This window comes from Adiantum capillus-veneris, chromosome 9 (assembly GCF_014529385.1).
Source record: "Adiantum capillus-veneris isolate H3 chromosome 9, ASM1452938v2, whole genome shotgun sequence".
Taxonomy (NCBI): Eukaryota; Viridiplantae; Streptophyta; class Polypodiopsida; order Polypodiales; family Pteridaceae; genus Adiantum; species Adiantum capillus-veneris.
Genome location: NC_140939.1, coordinates 163,958,045 through 163,973,121, shown reverse-complemented (window position 1 = coordinate 163,973,121; position 15,077 = coordinate 163,958,045). Strand labels below are relative to the sequence as shown.

Below are 15,077 nucleotides of genomic sequence, written 5' to 3'. Positions count from 1 at the left end.
TCACCTTGTATAACTTTAGTTAAACTCAACCTAATGATTTTATCACTTTCTTATTGTTTTAGAAAGCCATTGTGACTTTTTCACTTGTTTTCCTACTTTTGGGTCACATGAGAATGCAATGTCAAATTTTTCGGGATAGTTTGCAAACTCGTCACGTGAAAGCCCTATAATTATCAAGTGGAAATGTTTTTTGGTGTCCTTGCTTCGTCTAAAAGTGACACGAGGGTTGAGTAAAGGGATCAACGGTTGCACCTCAATCTGTAAGATGGACGAGATTTGGGACATCGGATCGCCGCAGTAGGGGAGGCAAGACTTTTATATACACGGCCTCCTATAATGCTCAACGATGCGAGCTAGCCCTAGTGGTTAAGGTAGAGTGCCTTGAGGTGGGACATCCAAGAGGCGAAGTGCATCTGCGATGCAAGGGGAGCCCTAATATTTTTGCAAGATCAAGTTTGATCAATGACATAATAACCTCCATCGTTGATCCCTTCACTTCGCCAATGTCATATAGTGACGAGGGTGTCCATGCTCGCTTTAATAGGCGGGCCAAGGCCTTGTGATTTCATCACTTGTTTACGCTAGCGTAAGGTGAGGATTCTTTGAGCAGAAAATTCTCTTAATGTTGGAGCGACACGTCGTGGTGTTTTAAGAGAACTTTAAAGAGCCAGCTGCGAGGATGGGGCGGGACTGTGGAGCATGATTGAAAGAAGCCACTGCACGTCTACGGAAGTACTGGAATTGTGGTGTGTGGACTATGATACTAGTAGAGTGGTGTTAGTGTGTGCCCGTCCAAGGTGGGTTGCCTAATTACCAAGATGACCAACACAGACCCTGCTCTGCTAGAGGGGGAATACATCGCCCAACGTCACCACCATGAAACCCTGGAGCATCAGGCCTCTTCTGTACTCTCCAAGCGAATCCGAGCTCCTGTAGATGTCGTAAGTCCTTCCCTTGTGTGTGCGCACGTGCGCGCGCGAGAGAGAGAGAGAGAGAGAGAGAGAGAGAGAGAGAGAGAGAGAGATCATTGTGACATGCATGTGGGCTTTGTGCTTTGTTCTCCAATCCCCTGTGCTGGCAGCCCCATCACTACAGATGCATCATCCTCTACGTGTCCGTAACTGCCAATCCTTTGATTGCTAGCATTAAGAGGGATTTCCTTAATTAATCCAGCATTTGTGGTGGGTTATTATGTGTTTTCTTTACCTATGGCTCGGCAGAGATAATTATCATAGTTGTGATTCCATTGCATTGATGACGTTGACTATCGCTGGTTTGTCCATTAGCGTCGCTGACGATGACGGTCTCTCTTAAAGAAAACTAATTGATCTGGTTTTGTAGGTATGGTCCACAGTGAGGAAGTTTGATGAGCCCCAGAATTACAAGACCTTTGTGAAGAGCTGTATCATGCATGGTGATGTCCGGCCAGGCAACATACGTGAAGTGTGTGTCATTTCAGGGCTGCCTGCCACTACCAGCTTAGAGATGTTAGAAATGCTTGATGATGAGCAGCACATCATGTGCTACAGAGTTCTTGGAGGGGATCATCGCCTCAGAGTAAGAAATGAAGTTTCCTGTTATTTCGATTTGCGCACGTAATGCATTTTTTTCTGAAGAGAAGTGCCTAATGCCTAGCAATTTTTACATGCTGTTGTTTAGAACTACAAGTCGGTGGTCACGTTGCACCCTGAAACTATGAATGGGAAGCCGGGCACACTCGTCATAGAATCTTTCTCAGTTGATGTTCCTGACGGAAACACCAAAGATGATGCCAAGTTTTTTGTGGAGGCACTAATCAAATGTAATCTAAAGACGCTTGCTGACATATGCGAAAAGGTGCGCTCAGGATGAGCTACCTATATGTAGCCATTTAGTGTTGAGGTCCATTGTTGTTTACTCCTTGCAAGCCCTAAGTTATACCTGTATGCTAAAATTATACTCTTGTGGAATGCAACTCGCTATGCTATGGCTATTTTTGCGCCGCATTGGACAGCCACAGTGAAGGAATGCACAGTGAATGTACTACTTTCATGTTGTACATACTCCCTTTGTGGGTTTCAGATCTAGTCTAGTGAAACCTTTTTTTTCCTCTTTACAAAGGAGGCTAAATATGTTAATTACACTCAGCCTTCAAACAGCTTGGCATATGAAATTCTGCTTTTTAGGAACTTAAGCATTTTTTGGTGCTGAATGTTAGAAGTAACAAGGTATGTTCAAACCCACATTGGAAAAATTGATAAGCGCCACATTTTCCAAAGCTTGCAAAGCGATATGAATCCACACTTCCAAAGTGGGGGGAGGTGCTTGAATGAAGGCCGCTCGTGGTTGTGGAATATTGTAGGTGATAGTTCTCTTAAAAATTCATCTCATTTCTCAGAAGGTAAATGGAATTTAGGGATACGAAATATGGTGTCCAAATTTGACTACTTGGGCCTAAATCTCGGCAGCGTCGATAAGGATTTTTGCATTGTGGAGTTTTAAGGGGAGCATCCTTGAAACCTCGGAGGACAGGTATATCACAACTATCAACTGGGTGACGTGCATTTTGCATGTATTTAACATTTGCAAAGGTTACATGTAACTGTATAAAAGACAATGCATTCCTGAAGTCAAGAAAGAAACATGGCAGATGCTTAAGATTGTGAGTTTATGCATCTCAATTGAATGCCTAATGTGATCCTAGTTACTAATTTGTCTTATAGATACTTATTTCACTTATTTGACATAATTCTAGGTAGGGAGATTTCTATTGGGTATTATATGAGCACACCCAAACCTCCATTGTAAATTATAAATTCATTGCCTTGGATGGTTGGTTGGTTTAGATCTCTCTCTCTCTCTCTCTCTCTCTCTCTCTCTCTCTCATTCCACTTCCACATCATCGACTTTGACATAGTATCTGAGCAAGTGGCTCTTTGATCTTATGAGGATTAGCTCGCAAAGAAGAGCCTGTCATTTCCAGCATTTTGAATCATTCAAGCATTCCAACTGAATGCGTTCATGCTAATGGCCTGGATGCATGTGTAATGTGTTGTAAAACATGAGATCTAGGGACTTATTTCTTTCCATGTGTTTTGAGACATAATGACCAGACAGCTCTTCTACATCCCTTTTCCCGGTGTTTCGAAATGTTTTGGCCAATGCTCAACGGCTATTCACCCTACAGTTCAAGACACGCTTCACAATGACAACGCAGAGGAGGCACCTCTCAACCAACATTTTGAGACGTACTCATTCGAGGGGTTCTCTCACATGAGTTGTCTGAAACGTACAAGGCGGCTTATACTTTGGCAAGTCTTTGCAAATGCAAGGAACAAGCTGTGATTGATTGGTTGGCTAAGTCTATGGAGTGGGGGGAAGAGCGCTTGCCACCCCTTTTGCCACAATGCTTCCACTCTACTTGAACATTAGTGACAAACTGAACGACAACTATGCTCATCGCAATTTGATCATGAAACTATGGTTTACTGTGCATGGCTTATGGGACATCATCAACAACATGAAGGTGTGACTCACGAGGGCTGGAAGCAATAGGTGAACCCAACTTTAAGATAATGAATATCTCAAATCATGTGTTGATTCGGATGTAAGTGATGTGAAGGCGAGATTGGCCATTGCATAGGCACTCAAGAAGGAAATCTATCCAATTGTGCAAACTTTGAAATTTGTCAATGAAATGCATTCAAGGCTCTACAATCTGAGTGATCACCCTTCTTGGACAATTTTCATCAAGTTTAAAGCCCAAAGTTCCGTCCATTCTTTCTAATAAAGGCAAAGGTGATCCATGATCAACCCTAGAAGTGGATTGACTAGTACTCAATTAGTTATCCTGATCCTTACAAAATGGCTTGATAAGTAAGAAACCATGGAAAAGGTCATTACACTTGTAAATCATGAAGGAAAAACTAGAATTCGATGATTTTAGCTCTTAATGGTCTTCATCACTAAGATAAGGTTTGAGTTCCTAGAAAAAGGTAGAGAAGCACTTGCTCCTTCAAAGAAATCCAAGAGATGTTTTTATAACTCTAAAAGGCATGATCATTTGTTTCAAGATTACAAAAAGGCAAAGGCAACAGCTTGACAAAGGACAAAGGCAAAAACAACTATGATGATGACAATAATAACAATGATTCTGCAAAGGATTCAACAAACGCCTACCATGTGGTACACTCTACAATAGCAATACTACTTGATTTAGACTTATCAGTTCAACTCAACGATGTTTGAATTGTGCGTCAAAAGTTCAAAGCACATTGCATCTAGCAAGAAACCAATGTGTACAAAACACTATGGATGTGCGCACAATCCATTATTGCTGGCCGGGATTATGGGCATGTGTTCAAAGAGTATTATCTTAGAAAGCATGGACATGTTCAAAATTCACAAATGGTGATTCTTGGACGCAATGCGATCTCGATTCAACTTTCAAGCAACCAGAGCTAGAGATGGCATTCTTTCTAGGTGACAAGCTTATGGTAGCAAATCCGAGGTGTACTCGATAACGGCCACTGCTTGAATGCCTATGGTATTTATTCTTCATCGACTTGTTCTTCTTACGTATGTCCACTATGAGCTAGAGAGGGTGTTAAAAGTGTATGCATCTCAAACAAATACCTAAGTTGATCCCAGTTTTCGATGTCTTATAGGTTATTATTTTACTTATTTGACATGATTCTAGGCAAGGCAACTTTGTATTGGGTGGTATATGAGCACACCCAATCCCCAATGTATAATCATGAATTCATTGCTGTGGTTGGCTGGTTGAGAGCAATTCTCTCCCCCTTAGATTCTCTCCATTAAACCCTGCGCTTTGGCATTGCCAACTTCGACAAAGATTTCAATTTTAGAGCATCTTACATTAATGCCACCCATGCTTAGTCTGTTATCTATGCACTTACACATGCACATTAATTACTACATTAATCACTACTTCTGTGGAGTCAATCATTCAAAAGAAAAATTTACCTTTTTCAGCACACAAGATGAGTAGTAAGTAAGTGCTTACGACTTCTACTCCATTGACTTTGTTAATAAGTATGTGGTGAGCCCACCAATTAGTATGAAAAGGCGGTATGCCAGCCTTGGATTGGCAAAATTTGACATGCAATAAACTATCAAAGCCTCATTTCAGCAGGAGGTGAGTTTTTGCATATTTATGAAGTGGCCGAGTGGCGAACGGTGTTGGGGGCACTACTTCCCATCGTGCTGCTCAAAGTTGGTGTTGAAGCCCAGTAATCAGCTCCAATGTTGAAATTGTTGTTGTTGGCAACACTCATTGTGCATGAAACTGGTACCAAGCATAACCCCCGACTTCGCAGATCAGATGAACTATCTGCCCCTATGTCCTGACAACAAGCAGCATTTATTATTGTGTAAGCTCAGAGCCATTGCACCCGTGTGTGGCCGTCATCAGTTATTCAAGTGGAGAAAGAAGCTTGCACAACATCTAGTACAATTGGGAGGCACACACACCTGCCGGCTATTGGCGATGAGGGTGCTAGTGTTCTTCATGTAAGGCGAGCTCAGCACCTGCACATAACATAAGAGAATTTGCAGCAACCATTTCAAGGATAAAGTGCAAATGCAGCTGGTTTTTCCAATTCTAGCCTGTAAGAACACAAAAACGCCATTTGCTTCTACTCATAAGCAGGGCTTGCCATAAATACCTTTCCCAACCAGAGAAAAAAAAGGGTACTCTAGAATAAAATTTGACAGATACCTGAAACTTGCAAAAATTTTACAGGTTTTCTTCAAGGCAAACTTGGAATGTAGCCAAAATTTTACCGGTTTTCTTCAAGGCAAACTCAGAATCTAGCCGAGATTTAAGCAGGTTAAGCATACACTAAACCTCTTTTTTTGGCTGCTTTTGGTAGGGTTCTTAGGAGCAGTATTTGCAAAAAAAGTAGTATTAGGGTCCTTAAGAGCAGTATTCGCCAAAGACAGAGGTTTAATGTGTGTTTAATCGGCTAAAATATTGGCTAGATTCCGAGTTTGCCTTGGGAAAACCCGTAAACGTTTGCAGTTTTGGAAATTATACTCTAGAAACAGAGAGAGTACTCCGGTTAAACATACACTAAAGCTCTCTTTTTTTTGGGGGGGGGGGGGGGGGGGGGGGGCACTGGTCTGTACCTGAACCTGCTCCTGCAGAAACTTAATGTAGCCAATAGCTTCAGAGAGCACAGATGCGGTGTCTGTCTGCTAGTCAAAAAACACAAAGTTCAAAAAAGTGAACAACAAACAACCATAAAAATCTCGAACTCGAATGTCCATAAAAACTACAGAATCTTCGTCATCATGATGCTCAAATTGCCGCTTGCGCTGACATTTTTGCAGGCCGTGTCCAATCACTACACGTGTCCTGTCGTGTGTGTGTGTGAGAGAGAGAGAGAGAGAGAGAGAGAGAGAGAGAGAGATTGATGTGGACTGCTAGTGTTGTAGGTAGTGGGAGTAATAATAGCAAGGAGCGTAGGTACCTTGCCAAAGGGGGACACTAATTGTTGAAGCGCGTTGATCCTCTCTCCCAGCTTCTCTTTCGACCGAGCTGATTGGCTTTGATTCACCTACCCACAATTATATAGTACCATCAACAATAAGATAAGCTTCAAAACCTTGCCAACACCTAAAACATGCCTTGGTTGGTTTCTTTTTGAAGGGGAATTTCCCGGTTCTTTTATAGATAAACATGTGAGGTGCCCTTCACATCATGCATTACAATCCCCCAAAGACTAGTGAAATTACTAAATTGTAACGGGCAAGGGTGCTCATTAATAATCACTAATGTTGTATGTAGCCCTGTCCTCGACACAATAGCAATTGTAATTTTATGAAAGATTTTGTAAAAGTCTCTATTAGCTCGGAGTTACCATGCGGAAGATACATCGGTGCAATGTAATTTTGTTCTCTACCTAATAGAAAATTTCTCTCGCCCTTTACGGCAAAAAATAATCAATCATGTTCGCATTTCTTTGGTCACCTTGTATGCCACCCTCTCTTCTCGTATGTTGAAGCATGCCTTAAGAGTAGTTTCGCACATGCAAAGTTCCACCCTTGCCTGCGAACGCAAGCAAGTGAGGCTTGCAAGACCCAACTCTTAACAATTTCGGCACAGTGGACAAACCACGTCTTCTACCCTTGCCTCCTAGACTGCTGAAGAGTTCACATGTGAAATAGATTCTAGCCGTTAAAACGAGAGCAACAGGGGTTTTATCCCAACTCGTGCAAACAGGCCCTTAGAGCCTAAAGTAAAAGGAAGAAAGCTGTACACATTCTGTACACATTCTCTTGGAATGATTTATTAGCATATAAAAAATGAAATGCTTTTGCATTTTATGCCTCATGTGCCTAGAATGCCTACATAGATGATAGAACTTAACCTTGTTTTCATGTTTTTGGCATGCTATAACATGCCTTAAGGGAGAAGGGGAAGGCCTACAAGTAAGTCCCTTCATTTAAGGCATCATGTGACTTCCTTGTCCTCCCTTTGGTTTATGAGGCCCTTGAAAAAACTAATATGAGCCTCATAGGCCTCCACAAAAGTGAAGGGCCCTTCACCTAAAATGTCTCTCTCAAAATGTAGGGGGTCCTTCAACCACCCCCTACCCCCTGCACTGCACTTGAGAAACGCTTTTATAACTTGGTATAGGAGATCAACAAGTCAAAAAGAGAAAGAGTACTCCCAATTCTTTGGTGCAAACGACTGTAAACTTGTTGTTGAAGGGCTTATGGGCACACAAAGGGATTTTTATAGGGCCCTTTACATTTAAAAAGGCCCCTTTCTTAAAGTTTGATTTAGAGGGTTTATGGGGAGCCTTCTATGCCCTTTTTTTTTTTTTTTGGAAGGTTGTACTCTTCCCCGTCACTTCGTTTCCTTTAGGCTTTCTTTGTTTTGAAATGCCAACATGAACCTTCACCTAGCGTAATGAAACAATGAATCGTTCCCTAGCTTTGTGTCCTCATATGAGCCTCTCTTGTTTTAGAAGGCTTCCATGAAGCTTCACCTTGTTAAAAGGAAAAAAAAAACCAAAAAAAAAAATGATATTTTCAAAGTTGCGGCCAACTTCATGAATCATACCAACACAAATTGTCAAACCACCTAAATCTAGCCTTGTAACGGATTCTCTCCATTTTTACATGCCAGAGCACATGCTCATCTTTTCATTAGAGACTTTGTATACTCACAAAGTACTAATTTTTTTGTAGCTTTGTGAGTAGATGGTGCCCTTGTGGTTTCAATATCTTTTTCAAAAAGGCAAAGAGTTTGAATTGTTTGGTATAGTCCAGTACTTAGGAAGTTCAGATACGGTTGTCAAATTGGTATTACTTACCAAAAATGCGTCACTTATGTGACAACAACTTAGGCATAGTTTGTGAGTTCGATATGAGAGTCCAAAACTCACAAGTCACGTTTCATTCTCACAGAAGCCAAGACATTTAATTGCATGCCTTTTTCCTAGTGATCATGAATAAGTTCCTCATAATATCCTCAAAACCAAGAGTTTATTTACCACACTAATCTGGCTTCACAATGTGGGGCAAAAGATTTATGCTTGTAAGATTGCCACAAGAGTGACCACAAGTAGGCTAGGATTCATGCATTTATAGAAATTCATTGGGCACTATGACATAAGACAAGGGCCGATGGTCGGACTATTTTGCAAGCCTCACCATCGCATCCTTTATACAAGGAGAGATTCTTTAAAAGTTTTTTTGTGCCTCGCTCCACTTGTCCCACCTCCATCCCAACATCTGCCTTTCATAGCAAGGCTGTCACAATTCATCTTCCATTAAAGAGATTCTCTTGGGAGAATGTAGGTACATGGACATTCCATTGTGGAACATGTGGAGAAGCAATTATCTTTGGCATTGCTGGTGTCAAAGAAATGATGCTTTGTGCATGAGCAACAGACAATTTTCTCATCAGAATCTTCTTTTTGAGCTTAACAGGCTCTCTATCTTTTATACTGCTAGTATAAAGGATGTCCTAGGATCCGCTCTACAGACGGTCCAAAAACAATTTCAATGGCAAGTCTGGTGTAGGACGATGATTAGTTTGTATTGCAAGGAGAGACTTCTCATGTCAACAAATATTCTGAAACTCTGATTCATTTTTTAGGATGACCACTTTCCCCTCCTTTGAGGTCCATTGTAACATTTAATTTTCTTTTAAATACATTTTGCAATTCGCCAAAAGAAAAACACTTACCGCTATGTATTGATGATAAGGTTTCTAGTATTGATTCCTAGAATGTAAGACAAGAGGAAATCAATGTACAAGAAAAATGATTGCAAATTTTCTTATTAATTCCTAGTTGGTGTCCCCCATCAAAAAGTAATGGCAAGTCCTATTCAAGAAGAATATAGTTTTCATTCCTCCAAATGGTATCTAATTCCAAAATTAGCATGAAGCTTATAGGGTGAAGGAGCGAATAGAGAAACGCGGTCATATAAATATTTTAGGGAAATGTTAAGGATTCATGATGGAATTAGCTTTGGAGTACTAAAAAGATCTTGAATTGAGCAATCTTCTCACATTGAATTTACTTAAGATCATTATTTAAGTGGGAGATTAGCTTTCAAAAATTCCAAAATTAGCATGAAGCTTATAGGGTGAAGGAGCGAATAGCGAAACGCGGTCATATAAATATTTTAGGGAAATGTTAAGGATTCATGATGGAATTAGCTTTGGAATACTAAAAAGATCTTGAATTGAGCAATCTTCTCACATTGAATTTACTTAAGATCATTATTTAAGTGGGAGATATAATGATCCCAAATTCTATTTCCTTCTATTGAAACATAACTTTTTAATGTCCTTTAGTAGGCTCCTTTACCCTAAGAGACCGTATGGGCGAGGGAGAGTTTACCCCGCCCCCGCAACACATGCCACCGCCTCCTTCACCCTTAACTACTACCTCTATATATTTCTACAAGTTTGCTTGTAGGTTATTTTGTATAGAACTAGTTGGTTATCGTAATGTACTGATTGTGCCAATTTTGTCCAAATATATTGTAGTATTATGCCTTGTTAGGCTTTTGGAACACTAGAAGTAAAATTACTTGTTGTTTGTTAGTATGTGTTTGCCTAGTAGTGTGCAGAAGTTTGAGGTGATCAGTGATCAATCACAAATCTTGAGGAAAGCAACCACTTGAGAAAGATCAAGCGACTTTAGATACGAGAGCGAGCAATACATGATAGAAACCTTTAATTAATGATAAATATCAAAAATCCAAAAGTGACTTAATGTGTCAAAAAAGTTCTTGTTTCCTTAGAGTCGGGTCTTAGAATATTATTATAGACAACATTGAGAAGCAAAGATCAATCACAAGTTGTTAAAATGCCTTTCCAACAATGGGGTAAGAAAGGTGCCACTAGTTGTTGGGGTATAGGCGTCTGTGCCTTGCCTGGCCGCCCAGAGTCTGGGCGCCCACTGACTTGTATACCTTATACATAGCATAAGTGTATAGGGGGCTGCTCACCCTTTTGAGTCTCCCCACCCATATCTGTGTCGTGTGTCTCCTTCTCTCTCGCTCACTCTCCGTCTATGGTGCTCCCCGATCCCCTTCAATTGGTATCAGAGCGACAAGTGTGAGAGCGTAGATGGACGGCTTCGCGATGAACTCGTCAGCTATGGCGGAGAGGTCACAGATCTGAGCAAAGAAATAGAGGAGGTTTGTGGACAGCCATACAGAGGCTTGCAGGAGAGCTCTCAGGAGCTTCCTAGTGCTCACAGATCAGAGTTCCTCTACAGATCAGCCCACAATGTACATCATTTTCCCTCTTCGGGCAAGCTTTGCAACGGCTACATCGGCGACAGGTTGGAGCTTGGAGCTTCCATAGACATGGAAGCATTGTGAGATTGATGCATTCAGCTCACGCATTGAGGTGGGAAGTGAGTTTGAGCCTTTCTATGAGCTCAAAGAAGCACAGAAGAAAGTCGTTCAGTTTTTGGCAGTTTGACAGCAGTCTACTGTTTTGCTCATAACTTGAGCTACAGAGCTCCGATTCCAAAACTTTTTGGTTCAAAATGGAGCTGGCTTTGAGCTCTACGACTTTGTAGAAGGAATTGTTTTCTGATTCGGAGTGCAGGTAGGTCTGAAATTAAAAACACAGAGACTGTTTTTCATGACAGTTTTGGGCTCTGTTGTTTTCTTTGCTGCAGACAGCTTACCCGTGTACATTGCAGGTAGCAGGCACATATGAGGTGTTACAAGATCGGGTTTGACTCCCAGGTACAGGTTGAGTCTAGTACTCCCACAGGTGTTGCCAGTTGCAGTTGAGTGGTTCTTCTGCAGTGTTGTGGCTTGCATACATGGTGTTTGAGCGGGTAATGCTCTATGTATGCTTATGTGGTGAGCAGTAGATCTTGTGAGCAAGTGCAGAGGTTGGTTATGGATGACATGTATGATCACCTGTGGTACTCTTTGTGAGCATTTGTTGGACACAGGTTTGCAGAGCTTATGCATGTATATTGAGTGTAGTTTGATGCGCATTGATTGCTCATTGTATTGAGCTTACAGGACAATGGTTATTTTGTGTTGATAGCCATTGTGCGTCAAAACTCTGGCGAAATTTTCCCAGGAGTTTTATGCGTATCATTTATGCGATCTAGGTAGAGATTGCGGGTTACACTCAGCATTTGCGTACGGTGTTCTCTGCAGGTGGGAGATTTGTGCGTGTGTATGCATCGATACCGCACATTGTGGGCTTGGTGATTAGCTCACGGGTTTGACAGACGTACACTTATCTTGGCACACTCACAAGAGTGAGTATTGTGATGTATGCTTGTGTGGCTACGAGCTAGGTAGCCGGATTCGAGCACTAATGGCTTGAGGTTTTTCAGCAGGTTTCAGCTACAGGTTTACAAGTTTACAGGCAGGTTTGAGGTCTTATTTGGGTGCTGAATTTTCAGCCATTGTTTCCTCTTTGCAGGTGTCCAAGTATGGCTCAGTTGTAGGCTGATCTGGGACACATTTGTGACTTGTTTATGCAGCTGTTTAAGAGCTGAATTTTGGGGCTGTTTTGCAGCCATATTTTACAGCCATATTTGCAGACTTTTGTTTGATGCGATTCGAGCCAGTTTAGGGCTGATTTGGTTGACATTTGCTACTCATTGTTGGTTGCTCTTTTGCGAGCATTATGGCTGATTTTTCATTTGACTTCCAGCGTTATGGTCTGACACAGTTTGATGGTGCAGATTTTGTTGCTTGGAAGGAGCATATGCTTGTTGCATTGGTAGATTTGGGGCAGGATAAACCCTTGCGTGGTTTATCGGCGAAGCCCAAGTCTATGCGTGATGATGATTCGCAGGATCTTGATGAGTTAGCTATGTCTACGATTCATTTGCATTTGGTTGAGTCTATTTACTGGCAGGTCTCGAGGGAGACTACAACTCATGCTTTATGGCAGAGTTTACATGCTATGTATGCGACATCCATGTCTACAGGGAAGTCTAGTCCCACTTCTATGTCCATGGGAGAGATTGGTCCCACACGCAAGTCTCGACGGCATAGAGACTTGACATGTTTGCATTGTGGACATAGAGGGCATATTAGGCGTCGATGTTTCAGGCGTTTGAGACAACGGAGGCGACAGATGCGTGATGCAAATTTGGGCATGACAGATGCTAGTGAGATCAATACGGTGGTCACTGAGTATGCTTGTGACGGCGATGTCACATTTACATCTAGCTTGTCTTCAGACGATCTTATGTCTACGGATTACATATCGGATTACACATTGTCTTCACATTGGTTACTAGATTCAGATGCTACTTTCCATGTCACGTCGCATCGTGAGTGGTTTAGCACGTTTTCTAGTGGGAGACTTGGTTGTGTGCACATCGTTGATGGTGTTGTGTATGACATTGAGGGTGCAGGAGACGTATGTTTGTCCTTGCCCATTGGTATGAGATTTAGCCTGCGTCATGTGCGTTATGTGCCAGATTTGAGACAGGATTTGATCTCAGTCAGACAGTTACGGGATAGTGGATGTCGGGTATCGCCACTTGAGCGATCTTTTGTGATGCATTTGGGTTCGCTAGTGATTGTGAGAGGTGCCAGGAGTGGTACAGGTTACCCATTGCATGTGGATCACGGGAGAGACGGTGTTGTCTCTGTGATCATGCAGCCAGGTAGAGAGCGAGAGAGCAGGCGAGTCTCTTTTGCTCATGGGTTGCAGGGTGCTTTGCATGGAGTGCAGAGTAGTGAGCTCATTGTGCACACAGTTGGGACACAACTTGAGCAGTCACACAGAGAGGTGACAGAGTCAAACATGCATGCTTTGCTAGTGACCGAGCAAAGCAGAGAGTCAGTTGTGCGAGATACTTCTATGCAGGATAGACAGGTAGAGCGGTCTTGCTCTAGTGAGTCACGACAGGAGGACGTTGTGCAAGAGTCTATGCATACGGAGTTAGAGCATGAGAGCTCTAGTGAGTCACAGCGGATTGAGTGGTCATGTTTGCAGTGGATGATTGCAGAGGAGACTGAGATGTCAGCGATTATGCAATCATTCCTTTCTATGCTCGACAGTGACCATGGGGATATAGTTGTGCAGGATATGTCTTCCAGCAGACACCTAGAGCAGCTGGTTTGCTCTGAGGTTGCACGACAGGTTGATGCGTCTTTTGTGGACAGTCAAGAGATGCATGTGGCTGACACGCCTTGTCAGTCAGAGATGCCTATTGCCAGGAATATATATGTTGATGCATGCTCCGTAGAGCTAGCAGGGCCCGCTAGCATTGCATCGGCATTCGGTGGTCTCATGTATGAGATGTTGATCTTGAGACCAGATATCGTAGCTGTAGTGGGAGCATTTGCAGTTGGGGTTGTCAGTCGTTTGTTGATTGATGATGGTATAGTGCACGAGGGAGATATGCAGGTATTGCGTACATACTTGCAGTACGTGTGCGGTACGTCTGGTGGTGTATGGACTTACACGGGAGCAGGACAGCCGGATGCACACGATCACAGCCAGCCAGTGGGCATCGGTTGAGAGCGGTTTTCTCTTGCCTTTTGTAGTCTTTAGACTAGGTTCTCTTGCTTAAAGGCACAAGTCGCCTTTAAGTGGGAGGTTGTTGGGGTATAGGCGTCTGTGCCTTGCCCGGCCGCCCAGAGTCTGGGCGCCCACTGACTTGTATACCTTATACATAGCATAAGTGTATAGGGGGCTGCTCACTCTTTTGAGTCTCCCCACCCATATCTGTGTCGTGTGTCTCCTTCTCTCTCGCTCACTCTCCGTCTATGGTGCTCCCCGATCCCCTTCACTAGTATGGTATCTAGAACACTAAATTTAAAGAGTTTGGTCAATAAAAGAGATAGTTATGACCAGGCAAAGACTAGTTGCTCTGGATGTGCAAAACAACATGCCGCGGAGGAAGACGGAAAGAATCTCTGCATCTAGAAGTACACATGTAAGCTGCATGCCATATTTGATAGCATCCATTAGGGTACTTGAATGAACACTGGGCTGTTCAAACCCTAAAGTTCAAATATGTGGATCAATTTGAAATCATTGCTATCATTTGCAAACCCATGCATGATTAGGTGTAAACAATGGCAATTTGAGCCTCCTTCAAAGGGGCCCAATTAAGTGTCATATGAGACTTGACTGCAAAGCTATTGTAATGGGAGGCTGGCTAATTTCCTATAACTAGGAGTACTTGAGCTTATATAAGCCCATGCAGAGTCATATATTCCTAAGGGTGATGTGGGATCATAGTTCATATTAATTTAATTACAAAAGGTTCATTCGCGGATTATTAATTGCTGGGCCTTTGTACAGAAGTAGTGCGCCAGATCATGTATGTATTTCTGATCAATCAAATTGGTAACTTGACAAAGAGAAAGTGACGAGTTTACCCAGCCTACTTCAAAGGATAATTAAGGATTGAATATTGAAGTTAATGAAAAAGAGCTTACGCTAATTGCTGACTCACCTTACTGATTAGGGATTGAAGTTGAGATGGGTCCACCGCATTACTGCAGTGCTGATCATCAGCAGGCCCAAGCCTTGCTTTCTTAGCCGACATCGTACTCTCCTGATCGTCGCCATGATCACTTGGCTGAGCACGACATGAAAA

The 15,077-nt window shown here is 42.4% G+C and overlaps 2 protein-coding genes across 2 annotated transcripts in view; one reads left to right on the top strand and one right to left on the bottom strand.

The window, feature by feature from the left end:
* Positions 1-616: 616 nt before the first annotated feature.
* LOC147451516 (abscisic acid receptor PYL8-like) lies at positions 617-1,972 on the top strand. The gene is made up of 3 exons (XM_086520405.1): positions 617-941; positions 1,342-1,557; positions 1,660-1,972. The coding sequence occupies exons 1-3, from the start codon at positions 819-821 to the stop codon at positions 1,849-1,851; spliced, it is 531 nt and encodes a 176-aa protein (XP_086376531.1). The 5' UTR covers positions 617-818; the 3' UTR covers positions 1,852-1,972.
* Positions 1,973-4,985: 3,013 nt separating this feature from the next.
* The window catches only part of LOC147451515 (uncharacterized), an 11,028-nt gene continuing 936 nt past the window's right edge, over positions 4,986-15,077 (bottom strand). The window contains exons 2-6 of the mRNA XM_086520404.1: positions 14,934-15,059; positions 6,474-6,560; positions 6,130-6,195; positions 5,473-5,529; positions 4,986-5,345 (exon numbers count right to left, since the gene is read on the bottom strand). Of these exons, the coding sequence (XP_086376530.1) occupies positions 5,154-5,345; positions 5,473-5,529; positions 6,130-6,195; positions 6,474-6,560; positions 14,934-15,059 (528 nt within the window). The 3' untranslated portion in view covers positions 4,986-5,153. The remainder of the gene's footprint in view (positions 5,346-5,472; positions 5,530-6,129; positions 6,196-6,473; positions 6,561-14,933; positions 15,060-15,077) is intronic.